This window comes from Paralichthys olivaceus, chromosome 20 (genome assembly GCF_024713975.1).
Source record: "Paralichthys olivaceus isolate ysfri-2021 chromosome 20, ASM2471397v2, whole genome shotgun sequence".
In the NCBI taxonomy this organism is placed as follows: Eukaryota; Metazoa; Chordata; class Actinopteri; order Pleuronectiformes; family Paralichthyidae; genus Paralichthys; species Paralichthys olivaceus.
The window spans coordinates 5343161-5367269 of NC_091112.1; the positions used below are offsets into that span (position 1 = coordinate 5343161).

At 43.5% G+C, this 24109-nt stretch overlaps 1 protein-coding gene across 2 annotated transcripts in view; it reads left to right on the top strand.

Annotated features, from left to right (window-relative positions):
• Positions 1–23997, top strand: part of LOC109639176 (oxysterol-binding protein-related protein 10) — a 47177-nt gene extending 23180 nt beyond the window's left edge. For both annotated transcript variants that reach the window (XM_020102506.2, XM_069516821.1), the window contains 8 exons: positions 4397–4637; positions 8654–8784; positions 17883–18032; positions 18110–18608; positions 19928–20114; positions 21011–21193; positions 21282–21435; positions 22149–23997. In XM_020102506.2, coding sequence (XP_019958065.2) covers positions 4397–4637; positions 8654–8784; positions 17883–18032; positions 18110–18608; positions 19928–20114; positions 21011–21193; positions 21282–21435; positions 22149–22193 — 1590 coding nt within the window. In that variant the 3' untranslated portion in view covers positions 22194–23997. The remainder of the gene's footprint in view (positions 1–4396; positions 4638–8653; positions 8785–17882; positions 18033–18109; positions 18609–19927; positions 20115–21010; positions 21194–21281; positions 21436–22148) is intronic.
• The last annotated feature ends 112 nt before the right edge of the window (positions 23998–24109 follow it).

The following is a 24109-nucleotide window of genomic DNA, read 5'->3' on the forward strand; positions in this document are numbered from 1 at the left end:
TGATGACTCTTTGATGAGCATCAGTATTTCATGCAAAGCTCTTTCTCTCTCTTTGAGGACCTGCCTGTCTTCCACTTGTTAAATTCCCCATTCAGATGCGTCACACCGAGTGTCCGCGTCGCTCTGCTAAGAATATCTCGCCTAAATGATTCACTCTGTGGCATAAAGAGAGCAAACCAGTGATCAATGTGAGCGGAGACTAATTTCTCACCTCTCAGGGGCAGTGCCTGCCTCCTCAAACCGACCTGGGACAGTTTGAGTAAATACCGAGCAGATGGTGTGATCGTTAAGCAAAACAAACACTCCTCTGGTGCTCGTGTTCTCTCCGCAGACCGAGAGAACAAGGCCCCTCTGTGATGTGCGATCCATTCTTCTGTTCTGCTTCACGTTTCTTTTGGTCCAGACGAGCTTGGCTGCCGTTTCCTGTGACCTGATTCGTATCTGTGATTTAGCTCCTCTTGTCATCTCTCACTCCACATCCACTACTCCTCCTCCTCCCTCAGCCTTCTCTCCTTTCTCTTGTCATCCGTTGTTCTCCTTCCTTTATTCATAACAGGCCCATAAACTTGTCTGACGGGTCTGGCAAAGGGCCGGGGGATGCTGGAGTCGACAGTAAAGGAGTCTGCTTGCACTGTGATTTATGCGCCGCTGGACACAGCAGAGACCAGGAAGCTGCAGCGCGCTGATTATCAGGCGATTTATGGTCAAACAGAAGATGTTGTGTTGTACATCCATTTTATTTCCTGGTCACTATCGTTGATAATAATCATAAACACCACTCTGTTACTTCCCATCCAACGACTTTGGCCATGCAGGTAAAGTGGTTTTTGCACCTCAGTGAATCTCCACATGATCTCCGTCTTTAGATCTTCCCTGTTGATCCATGTGCCCGCAGCGCTCGCTGAACTGTCCTCACACCAGGCAGAGACACGACGAGAGCCCTGCCACACCACAGAGTCCGACTTCTCGAGTACATGATTGTTGTTTGCGAGTGATCATAGGTGTCAGAACAGCAATAACAAGTGGCCCAGTAAAGATTTTTAAAGCTACGTCCATACAAATATGTTTTAGCCAGTAATTATAATCCCCGTCCAAACTAACAACCCTGAAGATGCACATCCCCTGATCAATCACCTACACTGGGTTTTTGATTTGTTTACCTACAGAAAATACAATGAACGAGAAACGGCGCAGATGAAATGGAAGATGAGGGATTTCTGTTCCTTGACTGATGTTCAGTCACTGTTAAAGTCAAACGAGGGATTGAAGTAAAAGATATGAAAGTGTAACCACCAGAACCTTGTCATTGGTTTCCATGGTGCTTTCTTCTGTTGTGTGTTGTGTCCCTGATTCCGTCACTTCTGTTTCTGACACATTTGTGACGTCCAACATGACTCACCCGGGAAGAAAGACACTTTCAGGTTGTAACAGTTTTTAAAAAGCATAATTTGATCCAACGTCCAGTGTCAACTAAAAATATTCCTCATCATATTTGAAATCAACAGATTTAATGCCGACACCTCTGTAAAGCAGCAGCATGTCAGCGCGGTTTTGTGTTTTCGTGATCAAGTTGTTGTCGTGCTGTCTCCTTGCATCCGTCTGTCCATCCGTGAATGCATCTGTCCGTCCACTGAGTGTGTGACAGTGGGAGTCAGACCACATCACTGTCTCTCCTGCGCCTGCTTGTCACAGCACGGACTCATCAAACGCCTCCTGGTGCAGCAGCACCACTGGGCACTTACTCTGCTGCAGCCGAGCTGGATCACTGGGTTAGGCTATTTCTGGAAGCAGCCCTGGTCCCCTTGGCTCCAGAGGTGTGTGTGTGTGTGTCTGTACGTGTGTGTGTGTGCATGTCTATGTGTGTGTGTTCGTTTGTGCGTACAACACCACAAAAAAACGGCCTTTACCATCAGCCCTCTGACTCTTTAGCTCTGTAGCAGAGGTCTGCTGCAATTTTGTGTTCCTTTTAAAATCATGTGCACCAGAATAACCTGCTTTAAAACCAACCAAAGAAATGTGTATTATTAACTGCACCACCAACACAGGAATCAAAATCAATTCTATGAGTTTGTGTTGCAACATAAGGAAGAGGTCATTTGTTAAACATTTAATCTGAGTGTTTTTCGGTGGCAGTTTGAAGGTGACTCTTCTTATTCAGGACTCATTTATGATCTTCACCTTCTGACAGTTTTACACTCAGGACCTGTAAAAGGATTTGTGTTGTGTGTCCTTATTCTGTCAGGTGTACTAAGGGATTAAACCTTATTTCATGTTTAGCTTCGACTCTTTTTTTGTTGTTTGGGTTTCTCCTTTTTTCAGTAGCTGTTTATCTCTTTTCATCTCGTCCTCTTTATCTTATATTCTCGTCTCTCTCGGTCTAATAATCCTCCACTACAGGCGTTTTGTCATGCTTGTGGGAAAATGTCATGTTTTGCTTCCGTCAAGAAAAGGTGGCTGAGTTTCATTTTACCCGGCACCATAAAACTCAGCGAGCTGTGTTATTTTCGACTATGTCATATGGTGTGTTTTTTTTTTTTAGAGTTACTCAAGGTTGCATGGCAACACACTTTATGTCCTGCCACCCGCCAAAGGCCACTTTGGTGAATACAGGCGTCGAGGCAGCTCTGATTTCTGGTATCATTTGTAAAGCACAGATGCAGTTACACTTCCTCTAAGTCTCTGCTCATCACACGTCAGTTTCATGTTGCATGATGTCTATGCTACAGTAAATGAGAGTTTAACCTTTTAAATAGAGATGTTCTCATGTCGGCCAATACCGAGAACCGATCAGACACCAAATGAGTGATAGAGAGTGTTTTAACAGCTGTATCCCACTAACCCTGTATGGAATGATGATTGCTATCATTGTGGTTTGGCCTCAGGTTGAACCCTTCGAAAAACGAATACACACAGATAACGAATGCTGTAAAAATCTTCTTTAACAATATTGTTTTTCAGTCATGACTTGCAGTCATATATAGACCTAAAGCTGTGTTCAGCTCAGATCCACAGCACATGTAGAACACAGTCTGTATGAAGGGACTCTATGGACATGGCTTGGCATAACAAAGCTGGCTCATTATATCTACTGGTACCAGCTAATCACAGATGATCAATATCTTTGTCATATCGGCCAATGAGAAATTATGAAATTGCAGTACAGAAATGTTCAAAGAATTGTTTGACTGTATCCTGCACAGTACAAACAGATGTCATCGTTATCAGATTGTTAATAAACCTTAAAGGTCCACATCTGTCTCTGAAAATCTTATCTTGCAGTCTGACTTTTATTAAAGATAATTTTTCATGGTGAAAACATTCACAGAAACATCTGGAGCCACTTCTGCATCATAATCCCCTCCTCATCTTCACTCTCCGTAGTGAATGTTCCCATCATAAATTTGATCCTAAGCACGTATGATCTCATGCTGCAGCAGATCAGTCAGATTTAACTCATCACACCTGCATGAGAATTGTTATATGTTGTCATGGAGAAATCGTTCACTGTGCAAAGTAAAAGGAGTTAAATTATGACATTCAGCCCTGTGTGAAGTCCGTTCATCTGTCCATCATTTAAAGGCCACATAAACATCTGTCTTATAGCTTCAGATAAAAAAGAGAGCTGCATGAAATGAAAGAGCAAGTCATGATTATTTGAAGGGCAGTGAGAAAGCGATAGGGGATCAGTTCGCTGAACACCGAGAATCTATTTATAACAAGCAACGGAAACAAAAATTTGAGCTCCGTCTGCCTGAAGAGTTTAACATCCGACCTGAGTTTAATTCGAAAAAAGCTTGTTGCTTTTTCTAAAATAAACTCGCTTCACATGAACGTCTTCGCCACATAAGCTCAGCACAACTGCTGTCGGTGGCTCGGAAATAGCTCTGCGTTCTGATGCAGGGAGACAGATGTGCGACTGAAGTGCGTGTGGAGGACGAGTTTTTGTGAAGCCATACAATATTAATGAATACAACATTTCCAGGCTGATAAACAACCCAGATTCATTAGCTCGGGGAGAAGCTTATCACCTGCGAGCGAGAACTGACTTTGTCGTTTTTACTTTTGTGATGCATTTAGACTCTGCGAGGTTGAGACACATAAATAATTGTCAGAGTGAGAGCTTGTGGCCAAGTTTTATTATTTGAAGAGTTTTACCAAATTCTAATTCTGGAAACGTAGCAGTTGGTTGTGTGGATCACTTGTCGTCAGTGTTCAAGACCAAATTGATGCTCTGCACACGCACTGAACTACAAGTTTCTAGAGGGGCCGTATGTGAGAATGTAAACATCTGAGTCAGTTGCGGTTGAGATTCTTCTGAACTCTCATCTCACTAGTAATTTGAGTAATGATATTGTTAACTGTGTATTTTAATACTGTGCATCACTCCTGTATGCAGGTGATGTCCCAAGCCGAGGGCCAACAGAAGAACCTGGTCCAGTCCATTGACTCTCTACCCACCAAAGGCCCCCTCTCCTGCCTGGACCAGGACCTGCTCCTCCTCAAGGCCACATCTGCCGCCACACTTAGCTGCCTGGGAGAGTGCCTGAACATCCTCCAACAGACCCAGAGCCACAGCCAGGCGCCACCTCAGTCTCAGGCCTCCCAGCGCAACCACGCCTCCCACGGAGCCCCCTCCGGTGAGTCTGCCCCGGGCCCCGTTCCAGTGCTGCTACTGGAGCCCCCGACTCCTCCATCTCCCCTATCCCCCTTGTCTTTCCAGTCCCCTCCTCCAGATCCCATCCCCAGTGGCAAGGGCCAGCTGGGGCAGCTGAACTGCGGCTCTTGTCCCTGCCTGATCGGTACCACGAACTTCATTGTTTGTAGTAAATGTTGTTGAATGTTGAGTGTAAATTGGTTCCATTCACATTTTTGTCATAGTTTATAATTGTTTGTGCAGTTCTGTGTTGTGTTACATTCATTGTTGTCTCTTCGGTTGCATTGAAATGCCAGTAGTTCCTCCAAAATGGTTGTGCCAGTACAAGCTTGAATGTGAAGTGTGTATGAACATGAACTTTTTTTCGTCAACAATGTTTACCGAATCTTTGATAGCATAACTGTGAGCTTATGTGCATGTCGGAAAAAATCAGGGTTACGTGTGAATGGGTAATTATAATGACGTATACTATGCACTTCTAAATCTCCTCAAAGGATTACGTATTTGCCAAAGGATTCCACACTGGTGCCTAAAATGTCAGAGCTCTGCCATGTTTAACCCTCTTTGTGCCAGGTCAAGATGGATCCAATAAAGTTGTTTCGATTGAAACCATTTAAAGCCTGAGGGTGGTTCTATTGGCATAACACCAAGGATAGGGATGAGCAGAGTGTTTCCTAAAGGAGGAAGGTAGAGCCAAAATACAAGTGGAGATTAGACATCAAGTGTTGGAACTATTTTCATTTTCCAAAGTACAAAAGAACATTTGTAATCAACTAATAGTCTCCTGGTCACTACAAATCAACAGCAGCATAAATATTTAGAGATGATTTAAAGTAATACTCCACTGAAAATCCTAAAGCTCAATTCATGCTGCTGCGTCGAAGCTACGTCGTATCCTCCACATAGACGTGTACCCTACACAGACCACAAGAGCTGTGATTGGTCAGCTTGGTAGCATTGCGTTTCTGGCAGACTTGCCGACATAGTCGAATTGAGTTGAGGGAACGAACACGGGCGAAGTCTTTCTTTTCATCGTTGTAGTTCTTTAAGAAAAATTCTGCGCTTATCAACACTCACTGAAGTAAACAGAGACGCCAGAGAGTTTGTACATAAGCAAACTAGATAGCGGAATACACGCAACACCAGCATAGAAAGTCTACCACCACTAGTGTTTCGTCGGTGTAATTGCAGCTCCACTCACACACACCTTCGCATAACTATGAGTTCTCAGCCCCTTGCGTAGACTATGTGCGTACCTACGTTGTAGCTTCAACGAAGAAGCATGAATTTGGCTGGAATTTGGCTCTGGAACTTTAGAACTGTTTCCAACTGTTGTCCCCTGAGTTAGAAAACTACTGAAATTTCAGAGCCATCTTTTAAACCCTGCAGGTTCGTCTTTTCCTTGATTAATGTTGAGCGTAGTCCATCGATTACTTTGAGCAGGTATCTTTGGGATCTGGGTTTGGTTGGGTGCTGGATCCCATCCAGACTCTGCTGGTCCTCACAGTTTGTTGGTCTTCTCTTTGCACCAGCAATCCCCCTGCCCTGTGCCTGTTCATCAGACAGGGGGTGGTGTGGAGTGGGAACACCGGGCCGCAAGTACAAACTTCTTTCCTTCCGCTGCCTGGCTGATAAGTCCTGTGGGGGTCCAGCTGCTCCCCGCTTCCGGCATGTACCCCCCACACCTCAGTGAGGAGTCTTTTGTTAGGATCCTGGGTTCGGCCTGGGGGATGGGAATCATGGTTCACCGGCATGGGCAGCATCCAGATTTGCTGCAGCTGATAAAGGGCGTGGCTGGTTTGTTGGTTGGTTGGTTGGTTGGCTGAATGGTTTTGTTCCGGCCACACAGGAAAGCTTTGCCACTGCATGGGCAAGACAACTCTTTGGTAGAGAGCCGAGCATGAGGTCGGACTGAGTTTGGCCGGCACGCTGGTCCCTCCTGGCTCCTCTTACAACAAAACCAGAGCAGCTTGTTTGTGTCAGCTCTAGAGAGTCAAGGAACTTGAATGGATCTTCCCACCAAAAACCTGCCAGTCACAAACCAGTGTGTTATCAGCTGATGTCAGGGAGGATCTTTGCTGCTTGCTCCAGCTCTTTTTGAATCCTCATTCCCTCCCCTCTGTTATTTCCCCTGAAGAGCTTAACTCTCCACCACCCACACACATTTTCCTTTAAAGGACTGAAAATCCATAAAGGAAATTAACTTTGCAAAAACACCTTCTGCTGCAGCCCAGCATAAAGAATCTAAAGCAAGAAGAACGTGTAGAGCTGGATCACAAAATATGAACTGATGTCACAGCCCAGAAATGGAAGGTGAAGTCATTGGACTCAGATTCTGCATGAATGTTTGTCTCTTCACTGTTTGATCTGCAACAGCCTCTGGATTCACCTGCATGCTTTTTATCCAATGGCCCAGACACACACCCCCCCCCCACAAGCTCACTGAATATTTCTACTTCTGGTGCTTCATTGTGACATCTCTGAGAACGTAGATGTGTCTGTCATTGTATTTGTTAACCAGCCATTTATGTCCCTTATACCTACACCTCTATCCTGAAATGAACTCTCAGGAACCCATTAACCTCCGAATGTCTTGAGAATCACCTTTTCAAGAAATACCTCAGAAATTCAATCAATATTTGCAGCTCACTCACGCCTCACAGAGCCACTCGAGCTCATGTCTCCACTGTACCAGGTATCTGTAGAGGAGGGTTCGCTAACACTCGTCATGTTCCTGTCATTCTGACTGTCAGTCGACTAAAGTGGAGGCCTGGCCTGAGGGCTATTGCAGCACATTTGGTGGAGTCCGTCTGGCCTCAGGCTCAGCAGCGCCCTGACTTGTTTCAGTGCAGCTCGCTTCTCACTAATGGATATTAAAGAAACCTCCTGGTGCATTAGACTTTTAACCCAATTTTAGTTTTTGGGATTGGAGACGAGAAGGGGCCTCCGGTGCTGTTCCATTACCATTACTTTGAAATGGAATCAACCGTGATGCACAGAAAGTCCGCAGACTCAATCTCTTATGGCCCATTTTATTTATTGTGTTGTAAAATACATTTTTAGTAGATAAAATTGCCTTTCTGCCCTCCAATCTACTCTGGATGCCCAGGAAATGTAGACGTGTTATGTCTCTTGTTTACAGAACTATTCAGACTTTTTTTTGTGATGCTCCAAACCGAATTCAAGGCTCTGAATATGGTCATTCTGGGTTATTGATGGACAAAGGGGCAATTTTATCAATGCACAGTTCAATCTGAAAACCTGAAAAACATTGAATTGTCATCAGTTCATTCATAGATTACAAAAGAACTATTATCAAACACCTGACAGTACAATGACCCTGCTGTGTCAAAGTGCCTGCTCGTAGTTTGGCTGTAGACTCGAAAGCCATTTGTAGAGATTTAGCTGAACAGCACTGCAAACTATGACCTCAAAGAACAACCATTGTGTTGAATTATCACCTCTTAAAGTCCAGAAGTCAGTAGAAGTCGACTGCTGTCACATTATTTATTTCCTATATAACTGTAATAACTTCAGCTGTGGCTGTATATGAGACAAACACTCCTGGACGTAGGTTTCTTATATTCCTGCAGTTCATTGTTTGTTGCTCGGAGTGAAAAAGAATCATCATATTTAGTCTTTTCTGTATATTGAGGTGAATCTGTACATCGTAACAGACCAGGATATGATAAAGAACAAATATTACATTTCAACAGACACACACACACACACACACACAAGTGCGCGCACACAATTTCCTGTTGTCTAGCCTCCTTCCATCACACACCCTCGATAACATTTATGAGAACTTCAATATTGAATGTGGGAGATGAAAAGGAGGCGTGTGTCTCCTCCCTCGTCCCTCTTTGATTCTGTCAAACCTTAAATCAGGCATTAACACACACACACACACTACAACAACACAACAGTACCCCCCCCCTCACTGTGGTTAACTAGCAGCCAGTAATCGGCTCTGACCCTGCTCTGTCATTTCCTCAGATGGTGTTCCTGTGTGGACTGTACCAAAGTCGCCCTCAGGGGAGCAGCTGAAGAACGGAGGTCTGACCCCTCTGCGATCAGCCGAGCCCTCGCCGGCCCTCAGGATAAGGAGTCTGTCCCATGGTGCTGAGGTGAGGGACATGACGTCACATTGTCAATTATCATGGTCCGCTCTGCATCGTGCTCTTCTTCCTCTCTCTCTCTCTCTCTCTTCCTCTCTCCTGTGTGTTTTGCTGCGTTAGAGAGTTTATTATGGGTCACATGTGGGACTGAGACTCTCAGGCTGCACAATCGACCTCGGGGACACTGAAGTATTGCCTGGCGTGATTTCACGGTCGAGTGTTTCTGACAGGTTGCTTTACAGATGGCCGTCAGTCCTGCAGACTCTGAAACATATCTGCAGTAATGACGACGTTAAGGAAGGGAGGATTTTTCCCTCTCACTTTCTTCTCTTCTCTGTGGCCTTGTTGCGCAGCGAGGCAAGCAGTGGTGGCTTCTCAAAGTTTGAACAGAGCTACTGTCGGATAAGTGGGTCACACAGTATAGAGCTGGAACTGAGTCGATCCCAGGAGGGGGTTTCATTAATTCCTGCCTGGTTGCCTGCTGCAGAGAGCGGCTGTCTGACTGTCTAGACCACCCGGCATCAGTGAGGCCACTTGACAATGACGTAAACATGCGTCAGTCAGGTGGAGAGAACGAGTTGTGGGATGAAAGTGTGACGCTCAGAAGGAATTTGACGTTGGTGCTTTGGTTTTTGTCCAACATGAATAACTCCAACTCTTAAACAACTTGTTTTAATCCATTTGAAGCATTTTATAAACTGCTACGCAAATGATCTTTCCATATGTTGCATTTTGCATGTTGGTGGCGTATTTGGCTTGTTCCCTTGGAAACAGATTATTTTGAGTTGTGTCATCTAAAGCTAAAATAGATATACATGTATGCTCTAATATCAGAGACCCATGGTTTCATTCTAGATTCACACTGTCTGCACTCAGTCAGTTATTCTGTTATAAAAGGATTAGAGGGAACACAGAGGGGCCAAATCATAAATGGATGGAATCATAGTCACATTAATTGGTTAACATCATTTTCTTTATAGTCTCGGTGATTAATAAACTATTTCTCTAGCTTCGTCACAGATCTCATAAAGTGGGTCGCATTCTTCGGAGGCTGCAGCGTAAAAAAAGTAAAAACGTCTGACAAATCCGACACAGAGATGTATTCTGTCGTGTTAATGATCATTTCCGTTTGACATATGAGTGTAAAATGGATATAACAACGTCGCAGTGTCAACTAATCTACAGCTAATTGTCGAGCTGCTCAACATTCGTCAGGGTCCTCATCTAAGAGCAGAGGAGGGAGGGCAGCTCCTCACAGTTATTTGGCGCCTTAAAGACAATTCCGACGGTATTACTGCAGCTATGATTCAGGAGGCCACAGCCAAGAACCTGCAGTGTGTTCCTGCCAAATAAAGTAGGATGCTGTGCTCCACTAAAGTCTTAAAATAATAGAAATTAAGATATGGACGTTAAGGAAATTATAAAAATGACTTCGATTTCTCTTTTGTGTTAAACATTTGTAGCCACAATGAAGCATCAGAGACAAATCATTTCCACAAATGTTATTCGGGCCAGAAAGATTCTGTGTCACAGTAGCTGCCAGAGTTGTCTGTCAACTGAAAAAAAATAAATCTGAGCGATGCAAGAATGTGTGCAGCATATCAATTCACTGTCAAACAGGGATTTCACGGGTTTCCTGCAGCTGCTTTAGTAAAAAAATGATCAGCTGTTATGACACGAGGAAATATGTTGCTGTCTGTGCAAACATTGTTTATAACGTAAAGATTCTGGAAAAACCGCGAGGAGCTGGTGTCAAAGTGGTTTTGTTCTTTTTTACCAGGGGGTGTGGTCACCGCGTCACTGCTGAAGACAGTAAAATCTTTCTGGATGGTCACTGACCCCCAGACGTGCACACGCCCTTTATATGCGTATGTGTGTGTGTGTGGGGAGGGGGGTGTATTTATTGAGTAATTGAACCATGCTGAAATAGTACCATGACATCTGTGATCCCAAGTCAAAGAGGCGTCACCGTTTTAAAGAAGCAAAAACGTCTAAACAGATTTAAAGTCACTCATCGTATGTTCCCTCTGCAGCTTGAGGCACATTTCATCAGAGCCTTCTCAGATGCTCTGGCTGCTGTTTGAAGAAGCGGGACAGAGGATGTGCTCTATGCAGCACAGATTTCTGAGGCACATTAGTGCAACTTGACACTGACACTTTATTCACGTTTTAACAAGATCAGCAGCTTCATGCGTCTGATTACATCTTCCAGAGTGGAAGTTAGAACAGAGCAGGAGATGGAGGAAGGTCGAGGATTACCTTTAGTGATGAGGTAATGTTGGATGATGGAGTACAGTGATTTGTATCATCATTTATATGTTTGTCACTGTGAAGGTGGATCTGGTCGGATGGGTATTTTGCCATCTTGTGGCAGGGAAACACAATGCAGGGGATTAACTGCAAAGTGCTCTGAGCCGCTGAATCATGAGGTTTCTAATCAAGACGACTTTAAATATTGATATTGTGATATTTGATATTTATTCTTAGAACAAAGCCAACGACAGAAACAAATACTCGAATAAATGCTTTTAATCAAGTGTTCTCGCACTGCTGCAGTTCCAGCATTTGTGACTCAGGTGTCACTGTGACATTGTACCTTCAACATCAGAGCTGAAGGTCAGTTCCCTCAGATGTGATCGTCATTTTATAATCTTGGTCGTCTGCCAGTTTACCATTTTCACTGTAATCTCAGGAGTAGTCCTCAGAGCTGGGGAGAAAACGCATTACCCCGGAATAATAAAGGTTTTTCTGTTTGAATTATGTATCAGCAAAGTGTGCAGCCAGAGAGAGAGAGAGAGAGAGAGTAAGCACAGGGGCCGGAGCTTCACTGTGGGAAAATGGAGGAAGAATTGCTGATGCTGGTAGAAATCAGGAGGGTTTATGCATTTGGAACCAGCAGCAGCAAAACTCCCCAGACACATATTAGACCTGTCTGCTGTTATACTGTGGATTTAACCTGCTGCTGGAGAACAGAGAGCTCATTAAAATATCTAACAAGGAAACTGAGAAGAGTGTTTGTCTGTTAAAGTTGTATTTTTTCACCTTTTTACTTATTTTTTTGTCATCAGAGATAAAAAAAAAATTCTTTATGAGCGCAAAGTCTGTCAAACATCTTTACAAAAACAATGGGGCACCAGGTGAATGTCAAATCATTTCTAATTCTGAAACAAAAATCAACCTTTTTGATCTTTAAAGCATTTGGTAACTTCTGCCCCTAAATTCTTGATTCAGAAAAGTGGAAAACTCCATAATAACAAACCTTAAAACGAGGAGGACTCTTCAGGAAGAGCAGCACTGGGCAGATCTAGCTAGCTGGATTATTATCCAGCAACAGAATAAGGGCACGGTCTCACACGTGCAAAATGTGTGAAATAGTAGGCGAGAAAACATCTGCTTCCTGTGGCGCAGAAAATGTGCAGCGTGGCTTCGCTTTGAAAACTGGCTTCGGTGCAGAATAAACAGAAGGAACATATATAATAACAATCATCTAATGGTTGAGTCAGGAAATTGTTTCTCTCGTGTCCTTTTCCCACTCTGAGGTTTTGTCTGTGTTTTCCCAGCAGAGGGCAGCAGAGTCTGTATGAGTCAGTGTTTTCCCAGTGAGCACAACACACGTAAACAAAATGAATCACATTATTGAAATAGCATCCATGAACCCTGCGTCTAATAATCAGTATTTTCTGTAAAATAAAAGTTTTTATAACAGCAAGCATAATCACTGATTCGTTTTTATAACAGCTGTTAAAAAACACAATATGTGATCATAAAGACCTGCACTGTTACTGTTAAAGCTGCTGGAGCTTAAACTTGTTGCAGCCTGCAGATGACTCACCCCAAGTGCAATTAGTTCCTTTAATCTTGGAGTAGGCCCGAGTGTGTGTGTGTGTGTGTGTGTGTGTGTGTGTGTGTGTGTGTGTGTGTGTGTGTGTGTGTGTGTGTGTGTGTGTGTGTGTGTGAGCCTGCACCGGCTGTATTTCACATCCTCATTAGATGCTGCACTGATGTAACGGCTCATTATAATTTATATATGAAGCACTGGAACTCAACATCTCAGACCCACTTTCTTCTTTTTTATTTAAAGAAGGAGATGAGGGAGAGATTTGTCAGATCTGACTCTGTGTTGTTCCACTTTCTCCTTCATGGCTCACTCATTCATTTATATATATATCATATATATACTGCACCTATACCCTGAAATGGCTGATAGCTTTAAAATCTATTGTTGTGTTGTGTTGTGTCTGTGCTTCAGGTCTTGCAAGCAGACATCTGTTCATCACTAAAATCTCTTTATAGCTGCCAATCAACTTAAAATTGCTGTCAATCTTACTAAATAAAAACCATAAACATTCATGTACTTGATGTAAAGTAACAATCCAGGTAAAAAAATAACAGTGTCTTTGAGATGAATGCCAACTGAGAGCTAAACTGGAAACCTTGAGAGGCTCAAAAGCTTTTCAGTATCTCCCCGAGAAACTAATATTCAAAACCTACCTGACATTTAACAGGAAGGAAGAGGAGCTAAAAAAGAATGAAAGGAAAAAAAAAACTCCCACTTTAGTAGTTAACTCATCAAGTTATTTAAATATCTGGCTCCTGCAGGCAGCGATCCTTGTTTAAATGAAGGATGTGTTCAACACACGCAGGGATTTGAGTCAGTGTTTGACTAAATGTCAAACAGTCGAAGAGGAGGTGGATTTTTTTTAAGCGTGTTGAGATTTTTGGTGTTGGATACAGATATCTGAGAAATGATGTGAAACGAACCAGATGCTCCACAACAGCTGCAGAGTGTCTGATGTATCCGTCAGTATTAACAGGCAGGAGAATAATGTGATGTGTCTGTGTGTCTGAGCAGCAGTGACAGTTGATTTGTCGCTTTTGAGATTATTTCCTAATCAAATCATAATTTACTTACTAAGTAAAGTTGAATTTTGTTTCTATTTCCTCTCATTGAGCTTTGGTTCTGGTAAAAAACGACAGTTTGAGCTCTGCAAAATCGATCACAACTTTTTGTCATGTTGTGAAAATAACCTTGCATAGGAAACGTGTTAAAATGACCCCAAAAATAATGAAAATGAAATAATCCTGGATTCGCTACCTGAACCAGATCAGCACCAAAATGTTCCCGTCGTTTCCTGACTCCTTCCACTAAGTTCCAAGGAAATCTGCTGTCGATTTTGCTTGATCAAAAAAACCCCAAAACAACAAATAGGTGTAAAACATCACCTCACTGGTGGAGATGATAATTAATATTGTTCGTTGCCTTGACAACTCTCTACTCCTCTCTTCTGTTATTTGTCAGTATTGGAATGGACCTGTAGTTCTGACATGTTCCAGCTTCAGCCAAAGACTCAGAAGAAGCTGTTTCATTTATTCTGCTGCTCGTGATCCATGGAGATTTACAACCCATGAAAAACTGAAGCAGGTCGACTTCAGTGGGTAAAGTTTATGTCACCAGCCGGAGAAACTCGTCACGTTAGGACGCCCAATAGATTCCAATCTATTAGCCTCCCTGGCCTGGAGATAAGATTTACTTCTTACTGCTTTATCTGTTGACAAAGTGAGTGAGAGGAGATGGATAGAGGGATGAAGAATATGGATGTGAAGGAGTGGAGGAAAAAGGAGTCCTGGCCCATCTTCATCCCAATCTGAGCCTCCTGCAGCCGCCCACACTCTCCTCTGAGAGAGAGAGAGAGAGAGAGACACAAGGAGAGGGAGAGACGGAGAGGAAAGTTGATAGAAAAACGAATGGAGGTGGAGACGGATGACGATGAAACAGAATAGCGGATGGTATGATGTAATGAAGACGATGGAGGGAGGGTGAATGGAAGAAGCAGCGACGGAGATGACAGCACGAGGGCGGAGGAGGAAGAAGAAGAAGAATGAATCAAAGGCAAGAGTGATGTCAATTAGAAGTGACGCTGGCGGGATGAGAAGATGGTCACAGAGGCAGAGGGATGACAAAAATAAAGAGAATGTGTTGTCCATGTGTTCCTGAGAGAGAGAGAGTAGAGGTGGGAGGAGGGATGAAGGCAGGGAGGCCATGTCAGAGGAGAACAGGAGGGAGGAAGTGATGAGGAGAGGGAGGAGGTGGAGGTAAAAATGGAAAGAGATGTAGCACAGGGATGATAGGAGGGTGTAGAGGGAAACGTCACGGGGACTTTCCTCAGCTTCCTCCTCCCTCCTCCTCCCTGTTTCTGTCTTTTTTCCCCTCAGAGTGGGAGGTGGGTGAGAGAGGAGAGACGCTCTGTCACGCACAGCAGCTCACCACCACCTCAACTCACACTTTGTCTCCCTGGGCTCCGGTCAGAGAGCGGCTCACTCGCTCTGTGAAGTTGGGTTTTGTCTATCGGACCTTTGAGTTGACCTCTGTAATTGGATTCTGGTCCCGTCGTCCTTCCCTCCTCGTGCTGGATTTCACGGTTGTTGGCGTTCACCTGAGGCCGCTCTGAGATGAGATCCAGTTTTATGCAGGTCAAGCCTGTAGCTCCACAGCAATGCAGCGTGAGTGTTTATCCGCTGGAGTTTGTGTGAATGCACCGCTGCATGGTGAACTGGTTTCTGTTTGGATGTGGGGTGGATAGTGGAGTTGCAGCCTGTGGGCTCACTCTTTGCATTTTGGTAAAAAAAAACCCATCTCTCCTCTGAAATGTTGAGCCCAGTTTTTTGTTGACTTCATATATTATTGAGTAATCTCACCAGCGCTGCTCGTTCTGCTGCTCAACATGTAGAAATTATTTTTGAAACTGAAGATGATTAGGAAATGTGATCTGTTTCTACTCTAAAGCACAAAAAAATAATCAATAGAACAAGTTTTTCATAATGAACTCCTTCAAAATGACGTAATAATACTCAAACAATTATAAAATATGCTGAATTTATAGAATGAAAAAAAGTATATTTAATATATATCTATCTTTTATTTTACTCAATCAAAATGTTAAAACGTGTTGACATCTCAACCATGAGTTACAACTTCAACCCTTTAGTTTCTTCTGTAAAGCTAACATTAGTAGTTTTGTCTGTTCGTGACTTACGAATATTGTCACGTTTCTATTCGTGCGTGTTTTTACACTGTTTCCAAGATAAACATCGTGCTACACAGGAACAAAGTCGTAAAAAAACATCCACAGACAGAAACTGGATCCATGCGTGCAACACATTTAATGACGGAGTCGATCAAAAACTGTCAAAACTTTAGATTTCACCACCATTGATTCACGTAGCAGCCATCTTGGATTTTGAGGTGGGGGGGTGGTGAGGTTCCTCCGACGTGAGGGGGCGTTCCTGTTGCAACTTCCGACTCGGGGGTCGGACATTTCAAGCTCAGAGGTTTAATGGAAGGCTTAATGTGAAAACAAATTTCAAACAGACTCCTCACTGTAAAGACCAACGTGATTTGAACCTCTGGTGTTTTTTCACACCGTCTCTTTCTCGTCACAGTTTTAGTTCCTAAACCCAAACGCACTCTGGGCTCACGTGGGATCTGCAGAGACGCTCTGACACCTTCAGCAGCAGCAGCGTTGCCACATGGGAAATCTGGAAGTATCGTTACCAGACTTTTCTCAATGTCGAGATTCTGAAACGATTCAGTTACAGAAACGATCCTTTGAGCAGAAAGACGTGATGTCACGATCCAGATTCCAACTGATGATACCAAGTGTCACAAAATGATCAAATTATCGAACGCGATGCGTCGTCGATCGTACAGAGGGAAAAATGATCGAACGAATACGCTGTCGTACAACGGGCTTCACTGTTCAGCAGTAATTTCCGGTTGCTGTAAGAAGCCTCTTTAATTAATAAAGACCCAGTGGAATCATAACAGACCTCCCCCATCCTCCTTCTCCTTTCACTTCTATATATATCACTCTGCCACCCGCTCCTGTTCGTGTGTGTTCAAGCATGTTCCCTTGAGTGTGTGTGTGTGTGTGTGTGTGTGTCTTTTGTGCATAAACGTGTTCTCATTGTGTTAATGTGTGAGTGGATGTGTGGAGCTTTTGGCGTGCATGCATTGAATGAAATATTCAGGTGACAGGCGCTTCAGTCCTGGAAATCTGGTTTTCTTCAGCGTTTTCCTCTCCCTCTTCTCTGCAGGGCCGCGAGATGCAATTATGCTGCCAGTAGTTTCATCTCAGATCTTTGCTCAGCTTTTCTGCTTATTTAGCTCTTTCATACATCAAGCTGCAGCTGCGTTGAAATGAGATATCAAGATGAAAACAGGACACATGTATAAATGATTGTAATTGCTCAGAGACACAGATAGAAACGGAGGATGAAGAGCAGTGGGGCGGATGGGAGGTGCAGGGAGTTGTTGTTGCCCACAGGCTCGAGAGCACTTTCTGCATTATACATCAGCCTCATTCTTGTTTTTTTATTTCTTCCTCTCCTTCTTCCTTCCTGCCCCAAGTCACTGCAGGAGATATCAAAGACATGTGCTCTTCTTTAACCTCCACTGGATCCATTTCCAGTCGAATGCCGGAGCACAAATGAAACACGCTTCTCTGTGCTCCGACCAATGGAGGCATTGTGCGGATCGATGCTGAAGGCTCTCAAACAAGAGGCTGCTCGGAGAAAATACGCCGCTTCAATTGTCACATGAAACTCTGAGAGTGGCTTGAAAGGCTGGATGACATGGCTGAGCGGAGTATGAATGGGCGGCAGTGTCAAGTAAATGAGGTTGTGTCCTCTGGTATTTATAGGCTGCTTCTCTAACAGGTCCTCTGCTCGCCTCTAACCGAGCTGGGTGACCTTATCGCTGGTATTGACAGTTGAATGTTGGCGGAGGAAAATGGCTTCGTCTTCCCCCTTTTGGCCTTTTCTAGTGACAGGTCTCACGAGGAGCGGCGTCAGAGCTGTGAATGTGCGGAGCAGAGACTGTAGAGGATGATGTGGAATCATTTAAGATGTTCTGTACCCGTCCTCTTCAAAAGTCTGATTATTTTACTTTATTATGTTTTCTTAAATTCCCTTTCTTCTATTTGAGGTTGTTTTCGCCTCAGTCTGTTGGTTTGTTTGTTTCTCAGAAAGATTATTTTAACAGCTTTTGAACTGATTTCCATGAAACTTGGAAGAAATCTCTCTGACACGCTCTGCTCTTGTCTTCACAGCACCCCCCAGGGCTGGAAGACATCAGCCCCAGTGAAGAGGCGACAGACACGGAGGACAACGACGAGGAGGACCTCGGCGTCCTGGACGACCAGCGGAGCATCATCCTCCACCTGCTCTCTCAGCTCAAACTGGGCATGGACCTCACTCGGGTGAGAGCAAAGTGTGGATGGATGTTCTGTGTTTCCCTCAACAAATACTTTCCCTTTAACGTTTCTTTTTTCTTCAGGTGGTGTTGCCCACCTTCATTCTGGAAAAGCGGTCGCTGCTGGAGATGTACGCCAACTTCATGGCCCACCCTGACATGTTCCTGTCAATCACAGCCGGGGCCACAGCAGAAGACCGCATCATCCGCTTCGTGGAGTACTACCTGACCGCCTTCCACGAGGGGCGTAAGGGGGCCGTGGCCAAGAAGCCCTACAACCCTGTGCTGGGGGAGACCTTTCACTGTTCCTGGGAAGTCCCGCGGGACAAAGTCAAACCTTCGGTCAGATCGAACCAGGGGTCGACCAGGGAGCCGAGCAGGGGCCCCAACAACGCTCAGCAGGGCGACGACTCGCCGGGAGGCTGCTACAGAGTCCGATTTGTGGCCGAGCAGGTGTCCCATCATCCACCGGTCTCTGGGTTTTACTGCGAGTGTCAGGAGAGGCAGATGTGCGTCAACGCACATGTTTGGACCAAGAGCAAGTTCATGGGGATGTCGATAGGAGTGTCCATGGTGGGAGAAGGTGAATCCAAACACAACAAGACACAAAAAATATTTATATCAATCACTTAAAATCACCCTGATGCCAAACCTAAACCTAAACCTTAATCCTAGCTCAACACAAACCCCAATCTTAATCCTAACCTTCTGATGTATAATTTCTTTTTACATCTGAGGGATGTTGGAGAATCTTCTTTCTCACTTTTGACACATCTCACTGTCTTGGTTAATCAGCTTAATAAGACCTTAAATTAAGACGATTATTTATTTGTTCATTTAGGCTGCCAGTATAAAAACAGTTAGTCAATGAACACATATTTATTTATTTATTCAAACTTTATTTGTACAGAATAGGCTGAGCAGACGTCACATGTTCCTTCACAACGTATCAGTCACGTGTGAGGCTGAATATTGTAAAAGCAGCTCATGCTTGTTAATTGAAAATAAGTAAATAAAGTGATAATACATTACAACAATACTACTTTTTAATTTTTTAAACAATACTACAAACCTTCAAAAAATAACCTTTGAATTGAAGCAAAGATTAAAACACAGTTCACCCTCTCTTAAGTAAATGACTTGTTTTTAAACGATGACTGATAATCAATCGGACGCTCTCTTCACATGAGAGCGAACTGAAGCCTCCTCTGTGTCGTGCACTGGCTCGAGGACTTCCAGTAGATTTATCGCTCTGTGTCACGATGTGGCCGCAGTGATGCCACATGCACTTCAACCCTGCAGGCGTCAGTCGGAGAAACGCAGCTGCACAAGTCGTCTTTTGTAATCATGTGTTTATGTGAACAAAGAACATGTGAGGATCTAAGTGAACTCGTTGATCACGATGATGATTTGAACTGCACGAAGGAGAAGTGACTGTGTATTTACAATGTTCCTACAAGTGGCGAAAATCAATACTGAATATTTGACATCACATGTAATAGAAAACAATTATTGCTGCCTCCAGCCAGGTTAATAAATAATGTACATGTATTCCCTATGTACCCAGAACAAGATGGTTCATTTAGTTTAGGCAGAACATTAAGATTAAAAGCTTCAGAGGCAGTTTCCTGAATAATATTAAGAGCATTTAAAGGCTCTATAAGATGTGTAGTTTAGTCGTCACATTTAATGAGATGTTCATGTGGAATATTCAGCTGCTGGCTTTTACAAATGCATAATGAAAATCAGTGGCAGGCAAATAATAACACACACCAAGTTCATTGGTTGAATTAATGTTTATTACACTAATATTTCATGATGCAAGTTCTCCCCAGAATTGTGTTTTTCCCAACATGGGGAGATTTTCAGCATTTTCTTTTATTTGAAACGTCTTCCTCTCAGGAGTCCTTTGTCTGCTGGAGCACGACGAGGAGTACGTCTTCACGCTGCCCTGCGCCTATGCCCGCTCCATCCTCACCGTGCCCTGGGTGGAGCTGGGGGGCAAAGTCTCCATCAGCTGCGTCAAGAGCGGCTACTCGGCCACCGTCACCTTCCACACCAAGCCTTTCTACGGAGGGAAGGTTCACAGGTGGGAGGTTCTCCTCGTTTCTCCACACGTCCATGTCACTGAGAAAAGAAATCATCTCAAACTCCGTTACACACCGACACCGCTCCTCAGTGTGAACATCAGATATCAGGCAGATGATGTCACCTACGACTGATGCAGTAAAAACAGTCTGTCATTTTTAACATTAAATTCGTCTGTAAGTTTTCTTTTTTCCGTTTAAAAGATTAATTTTCCATTTCAAAGTTTTAATAGCTGTAGATTTAAAAAGCTGCTTTCTTCACTTGCTTCGGGCTTCCACACTTTTTTTCTAATTGCTTTTTTTTTTTTAATAAATTTGATAAAATACACAAAATATTTTTTTATGATGAGATTTGACTTCTTGTAAACGACATTTAAACTGTAACACACAAATATTCCTATGATGTGAATCAACAGAAAAATCTGATTTATAAAGTACAATTATATCCTTTCAGCATCTTGTCTAATTATTTAAAACACCAAACTCACTGAGATGTTTTTAAACTTTTAACTTCCTGAAAGTAAAATCATCACAAGCAGTTAAGTCAGGCTGATGCTCGCTGGCTCTGGATTCAATCCGGGGTAAAACTTGAAAGTATAATAATATAAAAGCATTTGGAAGCAGGAGAGTGATTGAAGAACAGTGACTCACCTCCTGACATTTGCTGTGAAACAATTTCCTCCTGTTCTGTAAAGCAATTCAACATGAATGAGTTTGATGGAGGAACAGTACAGATGTGATATTTTGCGTCGGTTAAAGCTGCTGAACTTTGAAAGTGATGAAATGATCGAGTTTAATCTGTTTTCAATTTTCAAAAATGTAAAATAAAAATGCTCAAGATAAAGTTAGCCGTCCTGAATGTGTGGGTCAGTTCTAACTCCCTGTGTCTTCATTGCAGAGTGACGGCGGAGGTCAAACACAACCCGACCAACACCATCGTGTGCAAAGCGCAGGGCGAGTGGAACGGCACGCTGGAGTTCACGTACAGCAGCGGGGAAACCAAAGTGATCGACACGGCCAAACTCCCCGTCACCAGGAAGAAGCTGCGGCCGGTGGAACAACAGAGGAGGACGGAATCCAGGTTAAAAAAATAAAATAAAAAAAAAAGACTTAATGCAACGTGTCGTCACTGACGGGGGAGCGTTTAATGCAACTGTGTGTTTTTACAGGTTGTTATGGCAACACGTCACCAAATCGCTGAAGGAAGGAAACATCGACGAGGCCACGGAGCACAAACACAGACTGGAGGAGCGACAGAGGGGAGAGGAGAGGAAGAGAGCGGCCGACAACAAACCGTGGACGCCCAAGTACTTCACTAAAGAGGTACAACTCAGTCTGACCCACTTTTTATTTCCCACCAGCCTCTCTTACATTTCCAAATATATCACAAACCACGTGGGACAGAAACCTGCTGCCACATAGGGAGTACTGAGAGGGAGAGAGGGAATATTTTTACTTTTACTTTGAATAATTAGAGTGATACGAGTTTTTATTTAACAGTTTCTCACGTACTTCTGGTAAACTTTTTAGTTTTTGTCTGCGTTTGTTACTTGTTTAGCACGATGACACAAAACTACTGAACCGATTTCTATGAAATTTAGTGGAAGGATGAAACGTGACTCAAGGAAATTCTGCTCCTGTCTTTCATTGAGATGAGATGTTTCTCAACATTGTCATTGATTTCTCAGAGAATAATTCATGGAGCTTAATAAAAAAAAAAAAAGTGTTTCTTCAGAAAAGTGATTGCAACAATTTCAGGATTTATCCAGATTAACTAATAATCGGTTCCTCACCAAAACGTTCCAGGAACTTTAACCACAGAATATAAACTTATAATGCCAGTGACTCCCACTGCTGTTTACGGTGTGAAGTAGAAGGGTGCATACTTCTGCTAATGCTAATGCTAATGCCCTGTGGAAAAACTAAAGACAGAGACAGACTGTTTTTATTCTGGGAAATCTATCTATCTTAGAAAACATCTGCCCGACCTCACACTGTCATTAACGATCTTATTTCCTTCCCCCCCTCGTGTGCAGGGAGACGGTTGGCTCTACAACAACCCACTGTGGAAGTCGACCTGACACCAGAGCAACTCTCTCCCCTCAACAACCGAGACCCTGCCTCCCCACACCGAGGACGGAGGTCAGGAGGTCGGACGCAGGGAGCAGCGCCTCCCGCAGGCCTCTGGACCTGAGACCTACAGACTCTCAGAGCGACACCACGGAGACACAATCATCAAACAAGCAAGGTGCCAAAGGGATCTCCACTGTTAGAACCGAGACGGGGGTCCAGAGCTCTTGGGACAGAAGTACATTTTTCTATACAGTTAAGAGTATTACTATTCAAAGTAGAGTATTTCTATTTTTCACCTTGCCAAGGCCTTTTTTGCACATGCACAGTTATGACGTTTGCCACTGGTGTTTTATGATCAATCTGTTTTTTCTCAGACATCGTTGACATTTGGTCCAGAGCTTTTAGTTTGTCATGCAGCGTTAGTGGATGGACGTTCCCTGTAACACATAATACTGTAGCTGTGTGTAAGTACGTGTAATGAGTTGTTTATAAGAAGCACTTTTATCATAGAAATAAATTTACTATTTTATATCAGTGGCTTTTACCAATCAGGGTAAATCAGGAGCTTTATGGAAAATACCTGATCGGATAGAAACCGAGTGTGTGCTACATTAGATTCTGTGTTAAAATATATTATTATTCAGTACATGACAGTGAGCTACTAGAAAGTAAAAGGTCCTGATTGTTTCGTCTGCACTATGAATGTATCTGGACACATTTGAATCCAACGTTAATTTCCCATCTCGTCCTGCGCACGACTTCACCACACGCTCTTTGTTTTTCCCTGTTGTATTTCACCCACTGAGTGAGACGCCTCCACATTCCATTACTACCTCTCTCACTCAGCTTCCAGACACTTAATCCTCCACCAGGAAAACACAGGTTTGTTTTCCTGGTGGCTTTGAATGACCTCAGCAGAAGAAGATAGTTTTCAAGATTACACAAAACCTACAGGACTGATTGAAACCAGTCCCCTGAACCCCGTTTTTTTGATTACCCTTCTTCCATTACCAGTAGAGTTTACCTTTCTGTTTGTGTCCCGTAAACTGTGTCTACTGTCGAATGCTACGAAAGCCTGACGTTAGTGGGTTTTTCCACCAGTGCAAAAGGAGGAAAATATTCCTGGATCCGCTGCAGATTTAGATAAAATCTTCCCTGACCCACACGTCATCCTTCTCCAAAGTTTCATGGTAATCTGCTCTGTAGTTTTTGTGTAATCTCGCTCAAAATCAAAACAACCAACAAGCAAACATGACCTCCTTGACCGAGGCGATCAAGCAGCCGCTGCACGTCCAGCTCAGCGCTTCCCCCCTCGTGAATATGGATGAGGGTTTGCAGGAGAGCGGCCATGTTCTCGCTGGAAGGTTGGTTCTGGGAAGCTAATCGGCCCGTTGGATAGAAGAGGAGACGCAGTGGGTCAGACGACTGTAAAACCAAATCCAATGAATCATGTTTTTATGGCCTTTTTAACATTTTTATTTTGTCCTGACTTTCACACTAACGCTTCACTGCTTCTTCCTTCAGTTTAGTTTTCAGTCGTATTGTAGTGTTGATATTTTTAGCCAGGTGAATTTACCAGATGCCAGTTTGTAGCCTCAGCCGTGACAGCACACGGCCGATTCCATCACACCGCGGGACAGAATAAGACCCGTCTCCGCTGTTCCACCCTGTTCTCCGACACTCGCCTTACGTGAAACTGTCAACAAGGAGTTTTCTATATTCCAGAGGATCCGGACTCACCTGAGTAGACAGTGATTGTGGATAAATGAAGGAAATGTCCATTAATAAAGACCTTGTACCTTTTTAAAACAATGTCCTCTCGTCGTGAATGTACATCTGACAAACTTTAAAATGATGATCTTCTTATTTATAATTGATACTAAATGCTTTAAATCAACAACCCAGGCTAGAGACGACTGTATGC